The sequence below is a fragment of the Diabrotica undecimpunctata genome, chromosome 3 (assembly GCF_040954645.1).
Source record: "Diabrotica undecimpunctata isolate CICGRU chromosome 3, icDiaUnde3, whole genome shotgun sequence".
NCBI lineage: Eukaryota > Metazoa > Arthropoda > Insecta > Coleoptera > Chrysomelidae > Diabrotica > Diabrotica undecimpunctata.
In genome coordinates, this window is record NC_092805.1 from 117,565,264 (window position 1) to 117,591,321 (window position 26,058).

General features: G+C 33.0%; 1 protein-coding gene across 2 annotated transcripts in view; it reads right to left on the reverse strand.

Moving 5' to 3' along the window:
* LOC140437290 (uncharacterized) overlaps positions 1–25,849 on the reverse strand; it is a 44,241-nt gene extending 18,392 nt beyond the window's left edge. For both annotated transcript variants that reach the window (XM_072526722.1, XM_072526723.1), the window contains exon 1: positions 24,760–25,849. In XM_072526722.1, coding sequence (XP_072382823.1) covers positions 24,760–25,811 — 1,052 coding nt within the window. In that variant the 5' untranslated portion in view covers positions 25,812–25,849. The remainder of the gene's footprint in view (positions 1–24,759) is intronic.
* Positions 25,850–26,058: the final 209 nt, after the last annotated feature.

Consider the following 26,058-nt stretch of genomic DNA (forward strand, 5'->3'; position numbering starts at 1 on the left):
ACACATAACCAAGATTTACTATAGAATTTTTATGGGAATAAGCCACAATTTTACTTTAAAATAAATTAATTTCGAATTCCGAAGTGGAAATCGAAACGTCAAAATAACCTTAATTTAAAGTAAGGTTATTTACTTTATGTGGCTTATTCCCTTAAAAATAGTAAATTGAATCTATTAGTTACACTATGTTCTTATATCTTGGTTATATGTTCATAAAATATTTTCCATGTTTTCTTTAGATTTTCGGTTGTTCCCATTTCTTTCATCAAATTATTTACTTAATTATAGAATAAAAATATGCTTTATTGTCACTAAAAATTGTATAATTTTATGGACAAAGCTTACAAAAAGTCAAAAAAATATGTTATTTTTGAAGATGCTAAATTGATTTAGTTCGAGACAGATCTTCTTACTTAACAAATCGATATGAAGGGACCATTTAAGGTTGATGTCTATAAAAATACCAAGAAATTTTACAGAATCAATAATACTGATCTGGCTGTTCTTACTAAGCAAGAGCTCCTTTGTAGGATGATGCTACTGTCTTATCCACGTTAAAAGAGAGTTAATAAGAGTCGGACCATGTTTTTATTTTAAGTAGATCAGAAGTTATAATTGCATGAAGAGTTGCAATCTTAGGGTTAATCCAGGTAATACTGGTATCATCAGCAAAAAGAACAATTTTTCCATCGATTTTTAAGTTAGTGATGTCATTTATAAAGATAAGGAAAAGTAGAGGACCCAGTACTGAAACTTGTGGTACTCCACATACAATGCTTTTGTGACTAGAGTCAGTAGCATTTGCTCTAACTAGTTGTTTCCTATTCCTTTAGTAAGTTTGGAGCCAATTTAAAGAAATACCTCGAATTCCGTAGAAATTTAGTTTTTTTATCAAAATGTCGTGATTTACACAATCAAAAGCTTTGACATAGTCATAAAAAACAGTGGCAGTACAAAGACTATTGTTTAGTGCTTAATAGACCTTATCTTATATACTAAAACGCTAAGCCCTTTTCTTGTCCACCACTTTACTCAAAAACCATATTAGATAATTAAAATATTTTTTCGGAATATTATTAGTATTACGTATGAGATTGTCAAGATATACTTTTGGTACAAAAATTCACTTCCGGTTTTGAGATAACAGGAAGTTAAAATTTACTTTAAGTTTTAGACCCCACAATGTATATATGGATCGAAAGGTCTCGTCGAGACGAATCTAAATATGTACTTCCGGTTGCGATCCTACACCGGAAGTAACCCGAAACGCGCATAAAACGTCAAGATAGAGCAAATCTGACACCGGATTCGTGATCAGCATGCAAAATTAACTGCTAAATGATATCCATGTCGACATTTGATGAACTAAAAATTGCATTCCGGTTTTGAGGTCGACTTCCGGTTTCGTTTTTATTAGTCAAATCAATAGAGAATTCAACGTAGAATTCAAAAATGTAAGTTCACGAAATTATCATTTATAGTTTTTGAGTTATTGATAAAAATATTTTTACTTCCGGTCATTGTATATATTGTATATTTTTCTCGAAAAATAAAACTTTCATTTAAAAAACTCGATGTCGAGTTGGTCCGCTAGTTATTAACGATTCCTTTAAAAAAGGTATATTTTTAGAGTGCCTAAAGACAGCCATTATTATTCCTTTTCAAAAGGGTGGTAAAAATTACTAATGTCTGCAACTATAGACCTCTTGCCTTACTACCGGTCCTATCCAAAATTATTGAGAGACATAAAAGCCCAACTTATGTCCTTTCTCATTAAAAACAACATTTTATCACAAAGTCAGTCGACTTTTTATCTAATGAATGTACCAGCGATGCTATGTTTTCTGTACTACACTAGTTGTTTCCTATTCCTTCAGTAAGATTGGAGCCAATTTAAAGAAATACCTCGAATTTCGTAGAAATTTAGTTTTTTTATCAAAATGTCATGATTTACACAATCAAAAGCTTTGACATAGTCATAAAAAACAGTGGCAGTACAAAGACTATTGTTTAGTGCTTAATAGACCTTATGTAGTCTTAGTCTAAAAGGGCTTAGCATTTTAGTATATAAGATTGAGACCAGGACTTCCAATACATTTGTTGGAAGATTTAAGAACATTTTTATGGATAGTCCATGAGTACTATAGGAAGATTTGCTTTTGATACTACTGATTGTTTGGATCAGTTCAGGTTTATCAACTGATCTTATAAAGAATGAATTTGAGATCTTTTTTGAATTGGGAAGATAGGAAATAGGATATTCTTGTGGCAAATAGTGGATGTTATATTTTTACTCACATTAACGAAGTATTCATTTAGGTTTTCAGCGTTTGGATGAGAAAATGTTTGAGCTGTGTTAGTTTTATTTATTATGGACCAAGTTTCTCTTGTAACATTTTTAGAGGTTCCCAGACGATTCTGATAGTACATTTTTTAGCTGTTTTGATAAGTCTTAGATAGGTTCCTCTGTACTTGGAGATATATTCAGTGACAAAGATGTTGGTAGTAAATTTCTTGATGTAAAGTAGTGAACACATATTCTTGGCTGATATGCGGATTACTTTGCTGTAGTCCAGGGTTTGTGATATTTTGACTTAATTGCAATTAAAGGAAATGCCTTATTAAAAATACAGACAAGCCTATCTAAAAAATCACTGAAATTATAGTCTACGTCCACAGAGAGAAAGTGCCACCCAGAAGTCAAGCACAAATTTTGGAATTTACGAAAGTTCTGAGCGGAAAAAAACCCTACTTAAACGTTGGCTTTTCGAGGATTGTTTCGTAAAAGTGTTAAACGTGGTATATACTGCTTCATGATTAAATAGTCCTGAATTATTAATTGTAGAGCGTACATCAAGGGGTGAGAAATCTGAGACAATATAATTAATAATGGTAGATGTTGTTTTAGTAATTTTTGTAGGAGAATTAACGTGCATTGTGAAACCATACGATTCGAATATATTGACCAAGGAAAATTGAATAGCACAAGCAACAGCGTAATTAATATTCATTTCATTTTCGATTTTACTTTTGTTGACATCGGAAACATTAAAATTCTTTTACTGATGTTATTTTTCTGTTCGTTTTAGCCTAACTCTTGCATCGGCAACTAAAAGGTTGTGCTCAGATTCAATATCCCAATACTCCAGAGTATGTTGTAACTGTACTGATGTGGTATTAAACCACTTGCATATGACCTTACTCTATTTTCACGATGGACTTGTGTAGTCTTGCCATGCACGTAACGATTATGTATACGTTCTTGAAGTCGCATTGTACTGATGGACAAAAGAAATCATAAGGCATTTGCTTAAACCCTTCCAGTGGAGGAACCAGATCAATGAATAACCCTTGACGAAACAGATCAAGAAGTAGTGAAAACTTGCACGATCCTTTATTTAACTGACTAGGTATTAAGAGCTTGCTTGGGATTTGAAAGATTGGGCAGAGTGGCAGCAGGAAATCCGGAACGACAGATTTCAATGCACTCCTTGATCGGCAACGGTAGGATTCGTTTGCTCATTTAATCACTTGTAAGCAATATTGAAATTTACGGATCCTGCAAGCTATTTTCAGGATTTCTATTCCCGAAACATCGTAGTCGTAGTTGTCAATATTTTCAAGTTATTTTTCAACTTTTGATGACATTACAGTATGAATTAACTTTAACAACACTGATTGTGATAACAGCAAAGTGTTTCTGTGTATTACTGATAACGAAAACAAAATAAACAAGACGTACACTACAGTCGAAGGATTCCTCGTAAAACATAAACCAAAAGAACATAATAACAATACAATCGAGTGATTGCCCGTAGAACGATTCCCCGATTTAAGTAAAAAAAAACAATGTTACGTAACGCGTTGTTCGAATCCCCTCCCATTCCCTGTAACGCACCTAAACGTTATACAAAATCCCCACCCCCAAATTACGTTACGTTATAGGTACTTGAACGACTCCAATAATAGACAGAAGAAAACATAGGAAAAACCTGTTAAATATTATTGTAATTGTTTAATTATTAAGACGACTTAATAAAAATAATTTTTATTATAACTATATATTAAACGGTGTAGAGACGTTGATAAGGACGTGTATTTGTGCTTTGTGGATTTTAGAAAAGCATTTGACAATGTCAATCATGAACAATTGATAGATATTCTGCGAAAGACAGGTATTGACGACAAGGACATTCGAATTGTGGCAAACCTATACTGGGGTCAAACAGCAAGAGCAAAAATTTGCAACGAACTCACTGAAAGTGTGCAGATCAAAAGAGGTGTCCGGCAGGGGTTTATATTATCCCCACTCCTATTCAATATTTATTCCGAAGAAATATTTAACAAATGTATGGAACATGCAAATGAGGGCATAAAAATAAACGGCGAGTTAACGAACAATATAAGATATGCCGACGACACGGTGATCCTTGCCAGTACCATAGACGAATTACAGCAGGTAATGGAAAGAGTTTATTCAGTTAGTGAGGAATACGGCCTGAGCCTCAACTTCAAGAAGAAAAAGTGGATGCTGATAAGCAGGAAGCAACAGCCTGCTCGACAGTTACGGATAAGTAACATACTAATTGACCATGTAGAATCTTATGTATACATTGGCACCAACGTAAATGCAAAATGGGAACAGGCCACAGAAATTAAGGCGAGAATAAAACGAGCTAAATGCTACATTTCTCCGATCTTACTGTATCGACGCATTCTTCGTATATCCTGGACCGAACATGACACCAACATAGAGGTAATCCCAAGAATCGGAAAGGAGAAAGAAATCGTGAATACAATTAAACAAAGAACAAAGATTGTCCAGGGAAAAATAGACAGTAAGCGAGGGCCAGGCAGGAGAAGACACTCGTGGCTCCAAAATCTGAGGAAGTGGTTCGGGCTCACATCGGTCGAACTATTCAGAAGCGCCGCAAACAAGATTAGAATTGCCATGATAATAACCAACGTTCGCAACGGACAGGGCACTTGAAGAAGAAGAAGAATATATTAAACATTTTTTGTTAAATGAAACGATATAACATAAAATATGTAAGAATTTATCTAATAAAGTATTGTGTTTGTATTTTAGAAATAAATGAAAAATTGTCATGCATATTATCATGGAATAATTAAAATATACTGCGAACATATTTGTTCAATTTGGCTTAAAATTAAATATTGTTGAATAAAATTGCTTATTCATCACTTTATAAATTAATAAACAATTAAATGATTTCAGCTAAATATGAATTACATTTTAAACTGAATGCATATTAGTACGTAAATTAATTTAAATTATCATTAATCAATATTGTAATAATAAAAAAATTACTGGTGGGGGTGCTTACAGTTTAAAAACTATTAAAGAATTGCTTGTAAAGCATCTTTTAGATTGAGAACATTATTAAATTTCACTAAATCTCAAAGTATATTTAAAATAAATATTCTCATGTGATTATCTACTTATTTTCATATGTTATTTATTTTCTTGTTTATTAAAATAACTTCTCTTCTTCATGTGCCTCATCATTTTACTCTGTCTGTAGCAGTTCTGAAAAGTTTTATTATTGTTTTTCCACTCCACTACTTTAAATTTTTTAACCAGGACGTGCGGCGTCTCACCGATTTTCTTTTTTCCTTCCAGTTTCCTATGAGCAATCACATCAACTCGAATTTTTCATGTCTTAGTATCTGACCAAAATAATTCATTTTTTTTCTTTCACAGTGTTGAATATTTTTTTTTCATAACGTTTCCGTGTTTTTTTACGTGCTGTGTTCATGATATTTTCCACATTCTTCGATAACACCACATCTCAAAGCTAGCAAGTCTTTTTTCAGTTGCGTCCGTAATTGTCCAGGCTTCAACTCCATATAAAATGGCAGAGTATACATAGCATCTCAATACTCTAGTTCTAATTTCTATTCCCAGTTTTTACTGATTTTATCTTATTCAAATGTTATTTAATATATACTCTGAATATATCTTCCAGCAAGCGCTAGGCGAACTACAAGAAGGCGTATTAGTCAACGGAATACGTCTAAACAACATTAGATATGCCGACGACGCAGTAGTTTTTGCAGATAGTCTGGACGGTTTGCAAAGAATAATGTCGCGTATATCAGATATAAGTAGAGAACACGGACTTGATCTTAATACGAAGCAAACAAAGTACATGGTAATCAGTAAGCGCGAAATATTAAATACACAGCTTTTGGTTAACCAACATCAAATTGACAGAGTGGACAGCTACACATACCTTGGTACCAACATTAACAGCCAATGGGATCACTCCAGTGAAATAAAACAACGCATAGGAAAAGCGAGATCGGCGTTCATAATGATGAAGTCTCTTTTCAGAAGTCACGATTTACCACTTGCTGCCAAAATCTCTCTCATTAGATGCTATGTATTTTCTAAATTATTATACGGAGTAGAGGCCTGGACACTTTCCGAAGCTTCTTTAAGAAAACTCGAGGCATTCGAGATGTGGTGTTACAGACGTATTTTAAGAATTTCATTGGTGGATCGTGTGACTAATGTTGAGGTCCTACGTAGAATAGGCAAGGAATGCGAGATTATTAACACCATCAAAGAGCGCAAACTAGAATATCTTGGCCATGTTATGAGGAATGAACAGAGATACGGCTTGTTGCAACTCATTCTTCAGGTCAAGGTATTTGGAAAGAGAGGACCAGGGAGAAGAAGAATATCTTGGCTTCAAAACCTGAGAAAGTGGTTTAATGCATCGACAACCGGACTATTCAGAATAGCAGCAAGCAAAGTTAGGATAGCCATGTTGATCGCCAACATCCGGAACGGATAGGCATCGTAAGAAGAAGAAGAAGATCTTATTCAAAGTGCTTTTGGCCATCTTAATACGTCGTTTTATTTAAAGGCTTTGATCTCATTGTTCATTTAGCTCACAATTAAAGTAATTGTATCTGGGTATTTTCTCTAAAGCTTTTTCTTTAACCCAGACAACTCTGTTCTTACTGATAATCATGATTTTTGTGTTCAGAACCATTTCATACTACTCTCGCAGTACTACATAGTGCGATCAATTAAAATTTACATCCCTTATCTCATGTCGCAAGGACTATTGTATCATCTGCGTATCTAAGATAGAAGAATAGTGTTCCGTTAGTTAATATGCCTTCATTGATGCCTTATTGTGCCTCTTTAAACATCTCCTTTAAGTAAATATTAAAAATTAGAGAGGATAATAGTCATCCCTGTGGTACTCCTCCTTTTATAGCTATCTCTTTAGATTTTTGTTAGTGGTTCGTATTATGGCTTTCTGAAATCGGAAAAAATTTGTAATGATTAATTCTCAAAGTCAACTAGACATATGAATATGTCACAGTTGATATCTCGACACCGTTCTATTTCAAATCCCAGTTGGTTTCCTGTTATTCTATTGACTACTTTGTTGTAGATACGATCATGTATCACTCGCAAAAAGACTTTTAAAACATGGTCTATGAAGTTGGTCGTTTTATATGATACTGGGATGAACTCAAATATTAGTTATTGTTTCGGAATTTCCATGTTATAGTAAATTTTATTGAATAATTCTACTAGTATATCAATGTGGTTATCTGTTGATAGTCTTAAGATTTGTGTAGGTATTTCATCCAGTCCCATGGCTTTATCATTTTTTATACATTGTAGTGCCTTTTTAATTTCCCCTTTAGTAATTGTAGGTCTATTTCTACCTCTTGGTTCTATTCTCTGCATTGTTTTGTCGTCTTCGTATAGCTCTTTTATATATTCTACTCATCCATTTATTTTCTCTGCACTTTCAGTTATTATTTTGTTGTTTTTCTCCATTATGTTTCCAATTCTTTTTTGTATATGCCAGTTGTTTCTTTAATTTCCCTGTATATGTTAAAGCTGTCGTGTTGTTATTCTAATCTTTCAAATTCTGTACATTTTTCTGATAGATAGCTGCAATTCCTTCGCTTCTTTGATTTTTTGTTTGATTTTTTTATTTACGTTTTGGTATTGCTGTTTATTTTTACCCTTGTATTACCTCCTTTCCGATATCAATGACTTTATTTCTTGTGTTATCCATTGTTTGTATTTAGGGGATGCATCACGTTTGCTAGCTCGCTAGCAGTTGTTGTTTTATGATATTCGACAGGATCTTTTCTAACTCTAATTCACCATTTTTTTGTAGCGTTAAGGTGGCTTTGTACTTTTTACTTTCTGCACTTCCTTGTGTATTTGTTCTTTGATCTGTTGGCAGAGATCAGCTTCTTTTAGTCTTCTTAGATTAAAATAATTATAAAATGAAACTAATAGGATTCATTTCTACATTCAAATAAACTTATATACAGCTGGTTTCTAAAAAAACTAATGTGACTCTTAAAGCATTTTTTGTAGAAAATTGAGCTGCGTATTTTGAAGGATAAATACTTATTATTTACATACTGTCACTGTCACTGCCAAATCTTAAAATTTGTCACATAACTTATTCTGTTCAACCTCAAAAAATGGCTCCACATGGTAGCAAAGAACTAAAAGCAAGAATTATAACGAAATTAGCGAAATGGTTGTTCACTTTCTGCCGCGCCGTAACGAACCATTTTAACGTAAACAGAACAGTTTTTAATATTAATAAAAGACGGAGAGAACAAGAAACTCTCGAAAGAAAACAAGGTTCTAGAAGACCAAAAATATCTACCGCTCATGAAGATCGTACGCTTTTGGAGAGATTAGAAGAGAATCCTTTTAAAGATACGAAAACTGCAAGAATTATGTCACAGTTTCTGCAGTAAAAAAACAAGCTCTTACACCACAACAAAGCAATCAAGATTTATATTTGCTCTAAACCATCAGCTACAAAATCAAGATTTTTGGGACAGGGTAAAATCTACAGATGAAAATATTTTATATGAAAATAAAAAAAGAGCAAAATTGGGGTGTATAGACCACATAATAATAGATTTAATCCTCTATATGTGATAAATATCGAGCAGCTGGTCATTTTAGCGCCAATGTATGGGGATGGATTTCATCTAGAGGAATGGGATGTTATGGCGTATGGATGGCAGGTTTGTTGGGCAGACGTATCTGAATATTCTAGAAATCATCATGTTTCCCAGTGTAGAACAGTTGTATCCAGAAAATAATTTTATCGTTTAACAAGATAATTGTCCTGTTCACAATGCAAATATAATAAACCCGTGGCTCCAGAATAACAACATCGAAACCTTACCATGGCCCAGTTACAGTCCAGATTAAAACCCAATCGAGAATGTGTGAAGGGTTATTATTAAACGGTTGTATCGGCGTAATTTTATACCTTAAAATGCTGAAGAGCTGTGACACGGTATAAAACAGGTTTGGGAAGAGCTCTCTGAAGCTGTGGCGCACCCAGGGGGGGTTTTGGGGATTAAAACCTCCCCCCCCAGGGCATATAAAGTAAACAATATATAAAGAATAGTAGGACAATGTAACTTGTCTTTCACACATAATACAAAAAATCCAAAACGCTGATTGAATAATTAAATTACCACTTTAAATATGTAGAATACAATAATTTTTGTATAAATAGACAATAATTAATAATATTTTTCATTATATTTAGATATCGATACCTAATATTAGGCTTATGAAAAAGTAGACAGAACGAGTCTGTTGCGAGTAGCATGTGCCTACAGGACTGTATCTGCGGCGGCCTTGTGGACTATCACGAGTTGTATTCCTCTGCATGTGTTAGCAGTAGAAAAGAGACATCTCTATGGGAGAAGAAAGCATTTGACAACAGCTATAAAAAAAAAACAAGAAAGGGAAAGATCAATGGAAATATGGCAAGAAGAGTGGAACAACAAGGAAGATGTTGCTCAGTGGACAAAGATGCTGATCCCGAGCCTAAGGGACTGGATGATTGTCTGTTTTAGGGCGTATCTTCATGGGTTCAGAAAGACAGATACAGATAAATGCCTATACTGCGAATATTCCGACATTGTTACTCACACAATGCTGGAGTGTAATAGATGTACAGTGGAAAGAGACAGAATGTATAAAGAAATAGGTATGAACCCTGTGACTGTAGGAGAGATGATCGTGAAGACGACGGGAAATACGGAGGGATGGAATAGTGTTCACAATTACATCCGAGCAATCATTAAAAAAAAAAGAAGAAGAGAAACACCAACCGAGCTAACGACAGAGATAAGATCTAATTACTATTTTAATTGGAATAAGTCGCAATTAAAATAAGTTTATTGACGTTTGAATTTTTAATCTTTGATCCTGCACGGATAACTTGTTTATACTCTAACAATTAATAGAAAAAAGAATAGCGGTTGGTACCGAAGTACATCTAGCCTTTATCGACCTAGAAAAGGCGTACGATACAGTTCCAAGACTTAAATTGTGGCAAGCTTAACAACAACTTGACATTAGTCCATACCTTTTAGGAATAATCACAGAAGTATACTGGGATAACACTACTTATCTAAAAATCGGATATAGACTATCAGAGCCAATAAAAGTAACTAAAGGACTAAAACAAGGATGCAGTATGTCACCCTTACTGTTTAATTTATATATTGAGGCAGCTCTCCAAAATTGGAAAAACCCCTGCCAATGAATGGGAATCCCCATAGGAAATGACGTATTGTTCTCCCTAAATTTTGCGGATGACCAACTCATCCTAGATCAAGATTCTTATGATCTAGAATTTATGATAAAGCGTCTATAGAGAGAATATTTAAAATGGGGGTTACAAGTCAGCATGAAGAAAACTTAATATTTACTTAGTTATCAATTCAGATGCAAGGTTTGAAGTGTTGATAGACGAGGACGTGGAAATCAAACAAGTGGAAAAATTTAAATATTTAGGTCCACTTATTGCTAAAAACGGCTTGGGAGAAACCGAAATTAAACACGAATTAATCAGGGACGTAAAATTGTAGGATGTCTGAACTCCTTATGGTGGGATCACAACATTTTCAAAAGGAACAAAAAAAGAATATGGCAAACCATGGTTGAATCAGTTCTTTGTTATGGCTCTGAAGTATGGACAATTAATGCAGACCTGAAGAGAAGATTGTTGGCAGTTGAAATGGATTATTTGAGAAGAAGTGCTAGAACATCAAGGCAAGAAAGGAAGACCAACGAATCTATAAGCAATAACATGAATGCTACAGAAACGGTCATTGACAGAATAGAAAGAAGAGGTTTAAAATGGGTTGGACATCTATTGAGAATGCTTGACGGACGTTGGCCCCAAAAACTTCACAAATGGAAGCCCCCTGGAAGAAGAAAAAGAGGTAGACCTCGACGCTCATGGAATGAAGGAATTAGAAGAGCGATGGAATCGAGAGGTTTGGAGGAGGAGCATGCCTTGGACTGGGAGGATTGGCAGAGGAAAACAGGAACACGGCAATAGCCGTCTCCAAAATGTATTGTATTTACAAGTTGGATTTATTTCAGACGTCAATAACCTTATTTTAACCTTCAATTGTGGCTTATTCCCATTAAAATAGTAATTACTTAAAACAACACAAGAAAATAGCTTTAGAACAATAGATAAGATCTAGATAAGAAAAGGGAGTGTTCCAAAAATGTTGTCAGCCTTACAGTGGCCACCCCACTTTCGGAGTACGGTACGTGCGACAGCCAACTGCGCACAAGTAAGAGAGGGCGGTTTTAGTTGGTAGGCAGTATAATAGATACCTGAAAGCGCGTACCTTTAGTACTTAAATTAAACTAAATCTTAAATTTTAGGGACTCAAAATAGAGGTAGCACAAAAAAATTTCAAACCCCCCCCCCCCTAAGACAAATTCTGGGTGCGCCACTGCTCTGAAGAAGACAATTTTATAGTTTCTTTCACGCAGATCGACCGAAGACTACAAGCTGTTATCAATGCTATACTTACCTAAATTTAGTATAGTTTTGGTCTTCCAGACCCTCGCTTTCTTTCGAGAGTTTTTTGTTCCCTTCATTTTTTATTAATAGGAAAACGGTGGTTCTACTTATGTTAAAATGTTTTGCTGCCTCTGATAGTGCCCAGTTATCTTTTAATTTGGTGACAATTCTTGCTTTAATATATTGTTAAGTCGTTTGTTTTATTCCTTAATTATAATACAAGTAATAACAACGCTATTTTATGTAAAAACTATCATTTATATACTCTTTATAAAATGAAGGATTTCAAAATAATATCAAAATTTAGACCTTAATAATTATTACAATTTATGAATTAACATATGGAATCAATTGTTTGTTGTTTGTTTGTTTATTTTATTTGTCTGTCATAATAAATCTAATAATGTCAGACCAATCAAATACAAAAATTTAATAATATACAGGGTATTTTATCTATTTGAAATAGGCAAGTTCGTATAAGCCACTCTTACATGATATACCCTGTATGAAAAGTTTTTATTGCAAAAAGTGCTTAACTAAAAATACAAATTCACAAGTCCAAGCGTTTTTTTGAACACGTCCATATTTATTTATTCTCGAATTTATTCCATTTGGCTGCTCCACTCTGTGGATGTAAACCAAAATGTGTATGTTTTTTTAAAACATACATTTTACATACATACATACATACATACATACATACATACATACATACATACATAAATTATCTCAGCTAAATTTAAAACATATTTTTTTCTACAGTGTACAAATTCTTGGTAAGATTTTCTTTGCTTTTCCCCCTACGGGGGAGCGTTTTAACAGGTAACGGAGGGTAAACGTAGTAAAAAAAAAGAAGTAAACTAAAGACGAACATAATCGAAATAAATACGAAGAAAAAAAGAAACTAAGAGCAGACCAGTTGGAAAAACAAAAAAAAACTGTAAATAGAAGAGTTGTTAAATGACCCAGAAGAGATTAGTAATTCCAGCGTTAAACTCTTTGAATACCTTAAAGATCAACAAAGAAAATACAGACAAATAAAGATGCGAAGAAAGACCTGAAGTTGAAGATCGCGCAATAGAAGACATAAGAGATAATGAAATAGGGATACCAACATATGATGAATATTTACACATCATTAAAAAAATGAAAATACCACTGTTCCAGATGGGTAATAGAATATGGGAAGTATCCGAGGATTAAAAAGAAGGAAGAGTTATACCAATATTTAAGAAAGGAGAAGTAACAAACTAATAACTGTAGAAGAATATCTCTACTGAGTACAATATACCAAATTCTAACAGCCCTCATCAGACAAAAATTCACTCAATTCACAGAGAAAAATCTTGGGGACCACCAGCAAGAATTCAGGAAAGGCAGATTTACTACAAACGCGATTTACATAATAACACAAACAATCGATAAATGCTACGAACACAACATAGAACTCCACACCATCTTCGTAGACTTCAGACAAGCCTTTGACTTTATTGGAAGAAAAATTAAAATATTTAATGAAATTAATAATCAATATATACCGGCAAAGCTAATCAGATTAACAAAAATAACTAAGGATAGATCTCGAGCTTAAATAACAACAGAAGAAGGTAGCACAAACTTAATTTCAATAGAAACATGAGTGCGACAAGGCGATTCCTTGTCAACCACACGATTCAACATAGCGGTAGAAGGAACAGTCAAGGCCAGTGAAATTAAAGGAACTATAGCTGACTCCTCAACACAAATAGTTGCACATGCAGATGATGTAGTTCTTATAGGAAGAAACAAGGAAAAATTAAAAGAAGTAGTAAAAATCCTGGCAAATGAAGCACGGGAAAGAGGTCCAGAAATTAACAAAGGAGAAATAAAATATCTATTCTATTCTAGAAGAAAAGAGTTCAACAATTTAAATATTTGAGAGTAATTGTAAATGGCAAAAATTACAAAAGTGAAGAAGTAACAAAGCGAATACTAGCAGGCAGCATAATATACTGGAGATATCATAGGCTAATGACGAACAAGAACTCACTCAGAAATACTAAACTGAAAATATATTGAGTTGCAATCAGACCAGTAGTTAATGTGCTTCACAGATAAAGTTGAAAAAAATTAAGAATATTCGAAGAAAATCCTTATAAGAATTGTGGGACGAATAAGAATGGAAAATAGAGAAATAAGAAGAAGAATGAACCGTGAACTAAGAGACATATTGAAGGGAGAAGAAATAGTGAGATTTATTAAAGCGCAGAGATCGAGATGGCTGGGATACATAGAGAGAAGGAAAAACGACTTACTGATTAAGAAGGTCACCAGATATAAGCCAGAAACTCAAGCACCAAGGGGAAGACCCATAGAGAGAGAGATGGAACGACCAGGTCATGAGATATCAAAATCCTGAAAGTGAGAAACTGAAGGGAACTATGCACAGATCCAGATGAGTCGAAGAAAATTGTAACGAAAGCCAAGTCATACAACAAACTCTGGCAATTCACAAGAAGAATGCGCAGTTATTCACCGCAATCAGCGAATTTGTGAGCTCTTAGTAAGAGTGGCAAACATTTCATCAGAAATGAAAGGCCTTGATGATAATGATTGTATATTTTGAATTATTGAAAAAAATACTTTACTGTATTAACATAGATTAATCAAATTTTGTAACTAAAAGTATCTTATTTATACTTTGTAAAACCATTGTTAATATAAAACTTATTGTTCTTATAAAACCAACATAGCTACGGCTCTTGCTTTGTTAATTGGTATTTGATTTAAACTTTTTATTGTAAAATTAATAAACTAGAGAGTAAAAATAATAAATTTGAGAAAATATATCAGAATGCGGTGAGATGAATATATCCACGACGTGATATGATACGAATAGATCACTATGAAGACAACTTAATTACAATAAATATATTTATACATTAGGTATTGTATAAAAAACATCAGTAATGGAAAATCTCGGATGCTATAATAAACGGTAATAAGTTCTTCTACAAGAGGAAGAAATATTATCTGAAGATAAGAAAATGAAGTACTTATGTTTAAAATAATATTCAACAAAAATCAATCAATATTAAAATCAAATATATTATTATTATTATTATTAATGAAATACTTAATTTAATAGAAAATAGAAACACAAATATATAAAAAATTGAATACAGGGTTCAATGATTTACAATAAATATATTTTATTTTTTCGCAGCCTAGGTAAACTTAAAAACACAAGGACTATTAAAACAAAAAGCTGCCATTAGAAAGGTAAGTAGAAGAAATTTAGTAAGAAATAAATGACAATATAAAAAAAATCAAAAGATGTGCAGCAAAAGCTAACATGAGATATACAATTAAAAGAATACGAGTAAAGGGGAATGTCAGGATAAAAATAAAACAACAGAAGAAACAAACTTCCACTGGAGTAAGGCAATGAAATATCGCACAACCGCAAAAAGAAAATTATAAGACCATTGTGCTGGGATAGAGATTGCGACGAGAAATAATTGAGACTTAGAAAAGCCACTTGAACGAATTATAACAAAGTACCAAATGTTGGGTAGTACCGAATTTAGTACACTAAACAAAAACACACCCATATCAAAAACTTGTAATTTTATTAAAAAAATATCAAATAAGAACAACAGTTACAAAAAACCTTCACTAACACAATCAATTATTGAGGAATTATTAGATACAATTGCACCGATTTATGTACCAAAATGTATTAAAAATAATTGATAATAATATGCATGAAATAGATTGCAGTCAGCTTCAAGCTCCGTTTGATTTGGAGGTTGCAATGAAATTAACGAAGAATACTACTCCTGGCTATGATTTTATTATTTATGAATTAAGTTATAATTTACCCACAACTAAGGAGCAATTACTTAGTTTTCAATAGTTAGTGGGAATGAGAGCAATTTTAAACCAGCAAATATTAAAACCTAATAAAGACAAAAATTTAATAGTCATATCGACCAATTTCTTTAATCTCGTGTGTAAGTAAAACCTTCGAATGATTCATTAAAGCTAGACTAGAATGGTTTTCAGATTCAAATTGTATTTTACCTAGTACGCAGTATGGATTTCTACAATACTATAATAAGGAATACTACAATTTTTTTTTTGACAAAAATATATCGTGGGCATACTGCAAAAACTGACCAAGTCAAATATGATGCTTTCGAGATAATTGATGTTGAATATTTTGTAATTTTATTTGAGTTTATTTCTAAATCAATTTAAAAGGATATGTATTTTTTCTTTCCAGGTATTAAATGGTTGAAGTTAGTGATTCTAAGTATCTCTAAAGATTGTATTAATCTTTTTGTTTTTCGCAAAAAAAATTGACTTGGTCACTTTTTGATGTAGAAATTTTCTCATATTGACATCATGGCCACAAAATGATAATTATTGATCAATAATAAAACACAAAGAAAATACCTATGTCTAATTTTATTTATTTACAGTGTAAGGCTGAAGTTTCAAATAAAAACATTTACTTTATTTTTTAAATTGGAAAATGATAACAAAAATGTAAAAGTTTCTATACTAGAATTAATCTGACTCCGAATCGGACAAGTAGAACTAATCCAAATCCGAATCGGACAATACTGATGGCTCTGGAGCAACATCTTTTTTTCCACTCTCTGATGGTATTGACTGATACCAAGCATGGAATTCAGAGGGAATTGTTCCTGTCTTACATAATTTTAGAAGATCCTGCTTTTTAAGTTTAGAAATAGGAATTTCTTTAGAGTATAATAGTTGAATTTCTTTTATAGGATTTATAACTCGTTTAGTACGTCCAACTACATTGAACATAAGAAATTCTGGATCACTATAGTTGTACTTAAATAGTATATATTGCGGTTTATCTGCTTCATATCGCATACATTTAATTTTTAGCACGATTTCCGTTTTCATCAATGGTTCTATTTTTAAGAGTATTAGCAGCTAGGGTCTTTATGTCAAGAAAATCATTATACCCTAATTCCTGTACGTTATATGGATCACTTCTTTTGTTTCGGCCTCTTTTGGAGCGTGCCAGTCTAAAAATGTTTAACCAATCATGCATAGTGTATACTGGAACATTCTTTTTAGCATTTTCTATGGCGCTGTGCATGGAATCTACTTCCATATAAGAATGCCCAGATTCCAAAAAATTATGCTGTACAATATTTAAAATGCTGTTTTGTACGATAAATAGAAATAATGCTGCAATAAACTGATTTCTGTTTTGACCGCTACAGGTATCAGAGAACAAACTTATTTCGATAATATTTTGTGGCAAAGATTTTATAAACTTAAGCAGGCATGTACCTATTTCTGAACTGCCCCTTTGACCATTAATTTCAGTCCATGCGTAGCAGTGGGCTTTTTGACTAGCTGCTTCGTAAATTGTGAGATTGTACGCGCACAGCTTTCTACTGTAATACATTGGTGAGACATCTGAAGAAGGTATTTGCAGAACGCTTTGTAAATCAAACGTGACACTTAAAAAACTATTATCAGTCATTGCGCGCTCTTTGTCTGATTTTTTTGCTAAATTTGCTTCGTCTCGTCTTTTAATGTGATTCTGATATTTTTCTTCTAAATCTGCAGCTTTTGTCTTCAAGTAGTTCGTGCATGTTAGGCACTGATCCTTTTTAGGCTTAAAAAAGGACAAATTAAAGTTGGTACCAAAAATGCGACGGTAAGTTATTTGAGATGCGTATTCCTTTCCCGTTTTCTTGCAATCTTCCACATATAGTTTGTACATTTTTACGATAGATAAATTAGAATCTAAATATTCTCGTTTAGTTGATGATCTACAGTAGTGAGATGCCATGGTTGGAAAACTTTGTACATGCGCTTTGATTAACGCTATAATATCAGGTTTGGTTTTATTAGCCGGTTCCTTTTTGCCACGTTTGTCGTTAGCTGCAAATATTCCTATATCATTTGCTCCAGAAAATGCCTTATAAACTGGCCCGTGGCTTATACACAAAGTGCGTAGAAAGAAATTCTTGCAAACTCGAATTTTTTTACCCTGGTTTAGGAAATGATAGTACCTACTTGCAGTTTTGAGAGCACCTGTTCCAGAACGAACTCTTCTACAAGTAGGTTCTTTGCTCGCAACACAACAGAGAATATAATCTTTTTGACGATTATAGTCTAATCTCCAAAATTCCGAGCATAACTGGTTTCTGAAATCATCATTAAAACTAAGAGAGCATTTGAATTTACAAGAGTTGCAATTAATAAATTTTGGATTTTTTGCTGCAATGACTGTTCCTTTTGATTTGTAAGGCAAACTTGACATTCTATTTTTCTTTTTAATATTTCTTTTCCATCGGGAAGGGTTAGCTCTTCTCCAACGACATTCTTGTTTTGATAAGGGTACATCACTATCAGTTGATTCAACATTTGATAAACCATCATCATCACTCGGAATATAGTTATCACTACTGCCGGTAGAAAAATCTGAACCACTATCAACGACCATTTTCTCAAACGTAGGTGACACAGGTATATTACTCACCTCAATAGAGCTATTATGTTCTTCACAATGTTTGGTATTCTCTTTTTCATTATCAGACGTGGTAGTTGAACATCCTTGCATTAGAGTAGTATTGAATGAACCTAATTAAAATATTAGTTTAGGATAAAAAGATCAGTTTTAAAATGTATATTTACCTTCCGTAGTGCTGGTTCCAGCTGACAAAATAGGAATGTGCTGTGATGTTGATTTAGAATACCATAGTTCTGAAACCGTTACTTATTATTAGTCACCCTAATTTGATCTCATTATTATGTTTTATATTTTAAAACAGCAAAATGATCAACAACAAAAATCTACATAGAATATTAACTTTGTATCAGCGGCATTTACTGTTGATGGTTAGGAAGTGGGGCGATAAATATTATTTTTTAAGGAAAACGTTTATCTGCTAAGGGCTAAGTAATAGATACTTTTATAATTTGTTGTCCTCATCATAACCTCAAAATTATTTTCAATAAATATTACGAAATTACAACACTCACCTGCGTTATTTTCATGTGAAGTACTAGCTTCGCCTTCATCTAAACACATTTGTACTAAAAACTTTCCCCTGGACGTCATAATGAAAGATAAACTTAATATTTCCTTTTCCAACACGTGATAATTCAACTGATAAACATACAACGTGTAGGTAAAACTAAAACATCAAAAAGTGACCAAGTCGTAATAGCCAATTGTCGCAGTTCAATGTTGATATGAAATGTGAATCACATTTCATGCAAAAGTGACCAAGTCAACATGATCATTTCTTCCAGTCTATTGATACGCATACCGAGACATAGACATTTGGATGTTATGTGTGTTGCGGCATCGTGCCTTTATATTTTGACTTGGGCACTTTTCCAGGTATTCGGTTACGTCTTTCGAGTGACTTGGATTGATAAACGAAAAATCGATAAAAATTGACTTGGTCAGTTTTTGCAGTATACCCACGATATAAGCTTAATTTATTTAAAAACTGTAAAAGATAGGTATAGGAAATACTAATACAGATCGATAGTAGGCGAAAAAAGCAATTAGGCGAAAATTTAAGATGCCAGTTTTATGCCAATTTTCGCAACCAATTTTGTATAATGAAAAAGGCAACTGTACACTGTAAACGATAATGCTGTAGGTTAATAAGTTCCTAAGTAATTAAAACTTTTATTCAAATTACATTAGAGGATATTGCACTTTATATACATGGTAGAAAAGTGTAATTTTCATATAAAAACCATTATAACTCAAAAACGGTTTACAATAGGTATATAGAAGAATTAACAAGAAATGTTTAAAATTTATTTATTTAACTCATCAAAGATAAGTGTGAAAAAAGAACAAACATACTAAGGTGTTTACCAACAGAAAATGTGATGCTAAATCCAAAACAGCTTTATTGTTCTACAATGCCTGTATTCGGTCAGTCGTGGACTACGGGTTTTGGATAAATGGATGAATTAATACGAATTTAAAAATATTAGATAGCGTGCAATACATATGCTTAAGAATATTTTTAAGTGCAATTGTATCAACGCCAGCAAACGTTAAGGTAACAGAATATAATGAAATCCCATTAGAACTACGTAGACAGAAATTTATAAATTTTCGTACAAAAATTTCTCTCGAGAGGACCTGTAACTCCTAGAGAGCGCGTTTCCAGGTGGCGGATAGTGAAATTCCCGACCCGGTTTACCGGTGGGTAGGAAGGAAATAAAATACCTCCCGTGGACTAACAGGTAATTGATCATGGACATCGGAGACCAAGATCCAACAAGAGAGGTGATTCCCATGACCACAGGGCGACTCGGGTCGTTAATATGTAAAATCCCTATGAAATGCCCAAAAACACACATATAAAAAAATCCACAAAAATTGTCTGAAGAGAATATCCACTTGGACTGTTAGGACTATGTCTCAATCAGGAAAAATCCAATGCGCAATCAAAGAAATGGAACGCAGGAAAAGAGCAATAATGGACACAAGCGAAATGAGGTAGCCTGACTCAAGTTATTGTGACATAGAAGAATACAGAGTATACTATTAAGGATCAGAAAATGGTAAATATGGATAGTATGGTATGGATATGGTAAAAATGGAGTCGGAATTATCACACATAAAAGTATAGCCAAACATGTCAACAACTTCATACCAGTGAACAATAGAATCCTCTTGTTACAACTAAATACGTCACCGATGAACACTAACATTATACAAGTCTATGCACCCACAGCAGACCACAGTGATGAGGAAATATCAGAATTTTACTTACAAATAAGTAACCTTATAAGAGATATACCGAGACATGAACTCCTTATAGCCATGGGAGATTTCAATGCTAAAATAGGTAACGGAAAAGAAGGGCAACATATTGGTCCTTATGAATTAGGAGAGAGAAATCAACGAGGAGAAATAATAAGTATTATTGGAATAGCTTTGGAATAACTGTATACGTGGAAATCACCTAGAGACAACGGGGAAGACGTTATTATAAGAAACCAAATAGACTATATACTTGTTAACAAAAGATATCGAAATAGTTTTAACAGTGTTAAAACCTACTCAGGCGCTGATATTCAATCTGGCCACAATCCTTTAGTGGGCATGTATAGAACCAAGTTTAAAAAACACGCGGTAAAAAAACTGAAATGTAGTGAAGTAAAAGAAATAGTCAGCAAAACAATAAATAGAAAATTCAAAGAAATCGATAATACAACGGAAAGCACAGAAGAGAAGATAGAATATCTTAATAAAACGATAGACGATATTAAAGACAATTTTATGAAGAACGAAGGAGGTAAGAATAAGACATGGATGACGACAGAGATTCTGCAGCTGATGGAAGAACGAAGGAAAAACAAGAACAATAACTCCATATATAAAATATTACAACGAGATATACAGAGTAAGATCAGAGAAGCCAAACAAAAAGAACTGGAGAAAAAATACCAAGAAATCGAAATTCTACAAAGTAAATACGACGAATTCCAAGTGCACAAAAAGGTAAGAGAAATTACAGGCAGATGGAAAGGTAAAAACAGAAGAGTAAATAAACTTGTTAATGACAACGGAGAGGTAATCGTGGACAAAGAGAGTATTGATAAGATCTGGAAAAAATACATAGGAAATTTATTTTTTGATGAGAGGGAGAACCAGTCCCCAATACCTACGAAGACAGGACTGTAACAAAAAAAAATGTGAAATAATGTAACAAAAACAAATAAATTAAAGCTGGCTAGCAGAATGTGCCGGAGAGTGACTACTTGACACTCAAAAGAGGATTCGACCAATTTGCATGCCCTACCGAGACCGTAAAGTGAGAATATGAATGACAGGATACTTAAAAAAAAATAGAAATAACGTAAATGAAAGTGGTAAATTATGGAAGTTGCTCTAAGATATGATTGGGCGCCAGGAAGGTATTAACATATACCTTCCAAGGTATCTTGTAAAGCTGTTTGCTGCAATAAACGGGAAACAGGTATTAATTAAAATATTTAGTTTTCACCACAAATTTTAATCCCTATCCAAATAGTTAGCCAATGTAACAAAAAAAATGTGGAAATATTCTAAATAAAAAAACTTTTTAGGCCTTCTCTGGCCCCTACCTCTAAACCCAAGTGTTTCTACCGAACGTCGAAGCAGAAGTCGGTAATGGGCACTTGTTTTGAGTTATCTAAACTATGATTGCAAACATGGACGCTTGGTGTCGCTGTTTAATACCCACTTAAAATTTAAGAATTAAGAAAATCATTAAGAGGATTTGAATTTAAAAATTTTATTTAAAAATGTTTAAGGATTATTGAAGTAACGGACTCGTTACAGGTCCACCTCTACTAGTGGCAGAAATAAGAGCAGCCATAATATCATTAAAAGAAGGGAGAGCTTCAGGACCAGAGGGAGTACACTCTGAATTTTTTAAATTCCTTGATGATGAATCTTTAAATTTTTTAAATTCCTTGATGATGAATCTTTAAGAATACTATTTAAAATATTTAAGAATATCTATGACACAGGCAATATTCCAAAAGATTGGATAGTTTCAGAATTTATTACGTTATCAAAGAAACAGGGAGCGAAAAGAATATAGGCTAATAAGTCTAATGAGCCATACACTAAAACTTTTTCTTAAAATAATACATCGCAGAATATACAAGCTATGCGAAGAGAGAAGATACACAGTTTGTATTCATGAAAGGCGTAGGTACGAGAGATGCACTGTTTAGTCTACAGGTATTATTCCAAAGATGCAGAGATACGACTTGCGATATCTACACCTGCTTTGTGGACTACCAAAAAGCATTTGACATAGTTCAACACCGAAAAATGATGGATGTTCTAACGAAAGCCAAAATAGATGATAAAGATCGGCGTATAATACAAAATTTATACTGGAACCAATCAGCCACAATAAGAACAAATTTTGGATATGAACCGACGGAAGCGATCCAGATTCTGCGAGGCGTTAGACAACGATGTATACTTTTACCTATATCATTCAATCTATATTCGAAGGAAATATTTAACGCCTAAACAACAATCGCTCTGCAGATGACACACCGTTACTTTTGAAGACAGTTTAAACAGTTTACAGCAACTAATAAATAAAGTAAATGAAATAAGTGAAAGCTTTGGAGTTCAAGTAAATATATCAAAATTTAAATTTATGGTCATCAGCAAAAATAAAATTAGACACTTCCAACTGCTTATCAAGAATACCCCATTGGACCGAGTAAAACACTTTACCTACTTGGAACAATAGTAAACGAACAATATGATCACTTACAAGAAGTAAAATGTAGAATAGAGAAGGCTAGGAGTGCATTCAAAAACATGGCCAAACTCTTTAAAAGCCACAACCTTAATCTGGAGATAAAAGTAGGGCTCCTAAGATGTTATATCTTCTCGATATTATACCACGGAGTTGTATCCTGGACACTAACTGAAGCGATGGAGAAAAACTTGAAGCCTTCGAGATGTGGCTATCTAAGGATATCATGGACGGACAAGATAACCAACGAGACTACTACGAAGAATGGGAAAAAAAGAGAGAAGTGATGTACACGATTAAAAGGAGAATGCAATTTATTCTGAAAGTGAGGAATTGGGAAAAGAAGAATATCGTGGTTAAAAAATATGAGGAAATGGTTCTCCAAAACATCAACTAATATATTTAAAGCATCAGTTAATAAAATAATTGTAGCCAGAATGATCACCAATATTCGAAACGAATAGGCACCAAAAGGAGAAGTACAAAAATTTGATAAAAACACCAAGAATCATAATTCCTTAATATACAGAATCAAATCAATTAAACAATATTTTAGTAAAATTAAGCGACTTTGTGGATTACACAGTAATTTACACCGACGCGACGATTGTAAAAATCAAACTGGAGTAGGATGTGCTGTGTATGTGCAAAATACCCACCAATAGAATAATTACAAATTATCTAGTGTTAGTAGCATCTTTATAGCTAAACTTATAGCTTTCGAAAAAGTTCTAGAATGGATTCAAGAAAAAAATATTAAAACAGCTGTGATAATAACAGATCGGCAATATATGCAATTGAAAACACAGATTTCAGTTCATACAAATCTACAATTTTATGTAATATAAAAAATAATTTGTCTAAAGTAGAAGTAGTATTTATATAGGCAAATGGACATGGAAGTATAATTCATAATGAGAAAGTTGACGGGTTGGCCAAAGATGGAATCACAAAGAGTGAGATCCTAACTAAAATGTTATCGAGTAATGCAACAAATGGCGTTAAAGGTAGAATATATCAAATATGGGAAAACAGTGGAACAATATTTCAAGCATGTCATAAAATTTATATATTTCTTTGCATCAACAACTCCCTTCCCCACCTGAATATATATTTAAATATAACCTACCAAAATATGCGGCACATCCGCAGAAATTAGGAATAGTGAATTCACCAGTTTGTTTTTGCAAAAATGTTTCTATTATAAATTTGAATCATATTTTCCTGGAATGCAAAATTAACGAGAGATATATAGACCAATTATATTACAGTCTACAATACGATCAAGTATGCTTTCCAATTAGTATAAAATATTTACTAAGTTTTGATGAAATGAGAATAATTAAATTACCGATTAACTATTTAAAAGAAATAAATATTACCATTTAAATGAAACAGTGATAGATATAAAAAAATTAATATATCATGCTAAAAAATAACAAATAAAAATCTTTGGCTAACGGACCTGCTTCCAAGCCATATTCTCTCTATCTCTTTCTCTCTCTCTCTCTCTCTCTCACACACACAAACAACAGAAGAAAAAACAGAGAACTCTACACGTAGTCATTATTAAAAAAACATTTACTTACATATCTCTTCCTCGTGATTTCATCAGCGTCTCTAACCTTTTTAAAAATTCAACATCTTCATTTTGCGGCAATGACTTTGATCCAGCTTTTTCGTCTTCATTATTTTTACCTATAAGTTTACGTAGTCGTGCTAGTTCTCTTTTAATTTTTTCTTCTCTAGTTTGTTTTATAAATTTCTCTTCCAATTCTTTTAGCTGTTCTTCCATATCGGGCTTTTTATTTCCATCAATTTCGTCCAAAAACTGCGAAATATCACTTTCCAGAGAACTAGCTCTTGCTTCTGATTTTCTTGAGGGTAAGTTGGGTTCTTCGTAATGAGTAGATCTTTCATTTGATTTAACTAAGGATACTTTCGGATCATCGTATCGAATAGATTTAGCGTTACTTTGCTCATTCGTTGCTTTGTTATCAACATCGGTTGTTTCCTTCTTAGTTTTCTCTTGATCTTTCTTTCCATCCGGCGGATTTTTCTGGTTAAAAAATTGTTCTTTGTCTTTATTTTCTACATTTTCTTTTTTCAGGTCTTTCATATTGCTCTCCCTTTCTCTAGGGGGTGGTTTATTTACTAAAGGTTGTAGAAAAAGAGATACACCTAAGATGTCATCTTCAGATTCTCTTTTTTCCTCACTAGATTTGTCTTCTTCACTACTTGTAGAATTATTACTTGTTATCACTTTTTTATCCTTCTTTTTATCTTTTTTATATTTATTTTTCAACTTGTCTTGTTTCTCCAATATCTGTTCTACCAAATCTTTTAGCATCTCAATTTCTTCTTTTTGTTGTTTAATTTCATATTCCAGTTTTAGTTCCTTATCTTTTTCATTATCTGTTCCTTCGCTAGTTTTATTTAATGCCCCTATTGCTTCTTGGATGTCAATTTTCAAATGTTTTAATTCCTTATTATTTTCTTTGGTAGGTTTTAAAATTTTTCTTTGTTCTTCCAATTGTTCTAATACATGAATCATATCTTGTGGATCATATTGTAGATTATTATTTAAAAATTTCCCTTTTTCTCCGAGCAGAGCTAAAATATTCTGCTGTTCCTTTAGCATAACTGTCAGATCGGTTAATTTTTTTAATTCTTGTTTTATGTCATTTACGCTATGGTCTATGACATTTGATTCCTGATGGACTTCAGGTTTTTCCGCCGTAGCTATAATATTATCTTCTCGGTGAATATCATCTATAGATCGTTTTCTTCTTTCTTCTTCTTGTTCTGTATAATCTTCTATAACATTAACAGTAGCTGATGTTGTAGCTTCTTCCTTTCTAATGCTATTTTCGAGTATTGGATTTTCT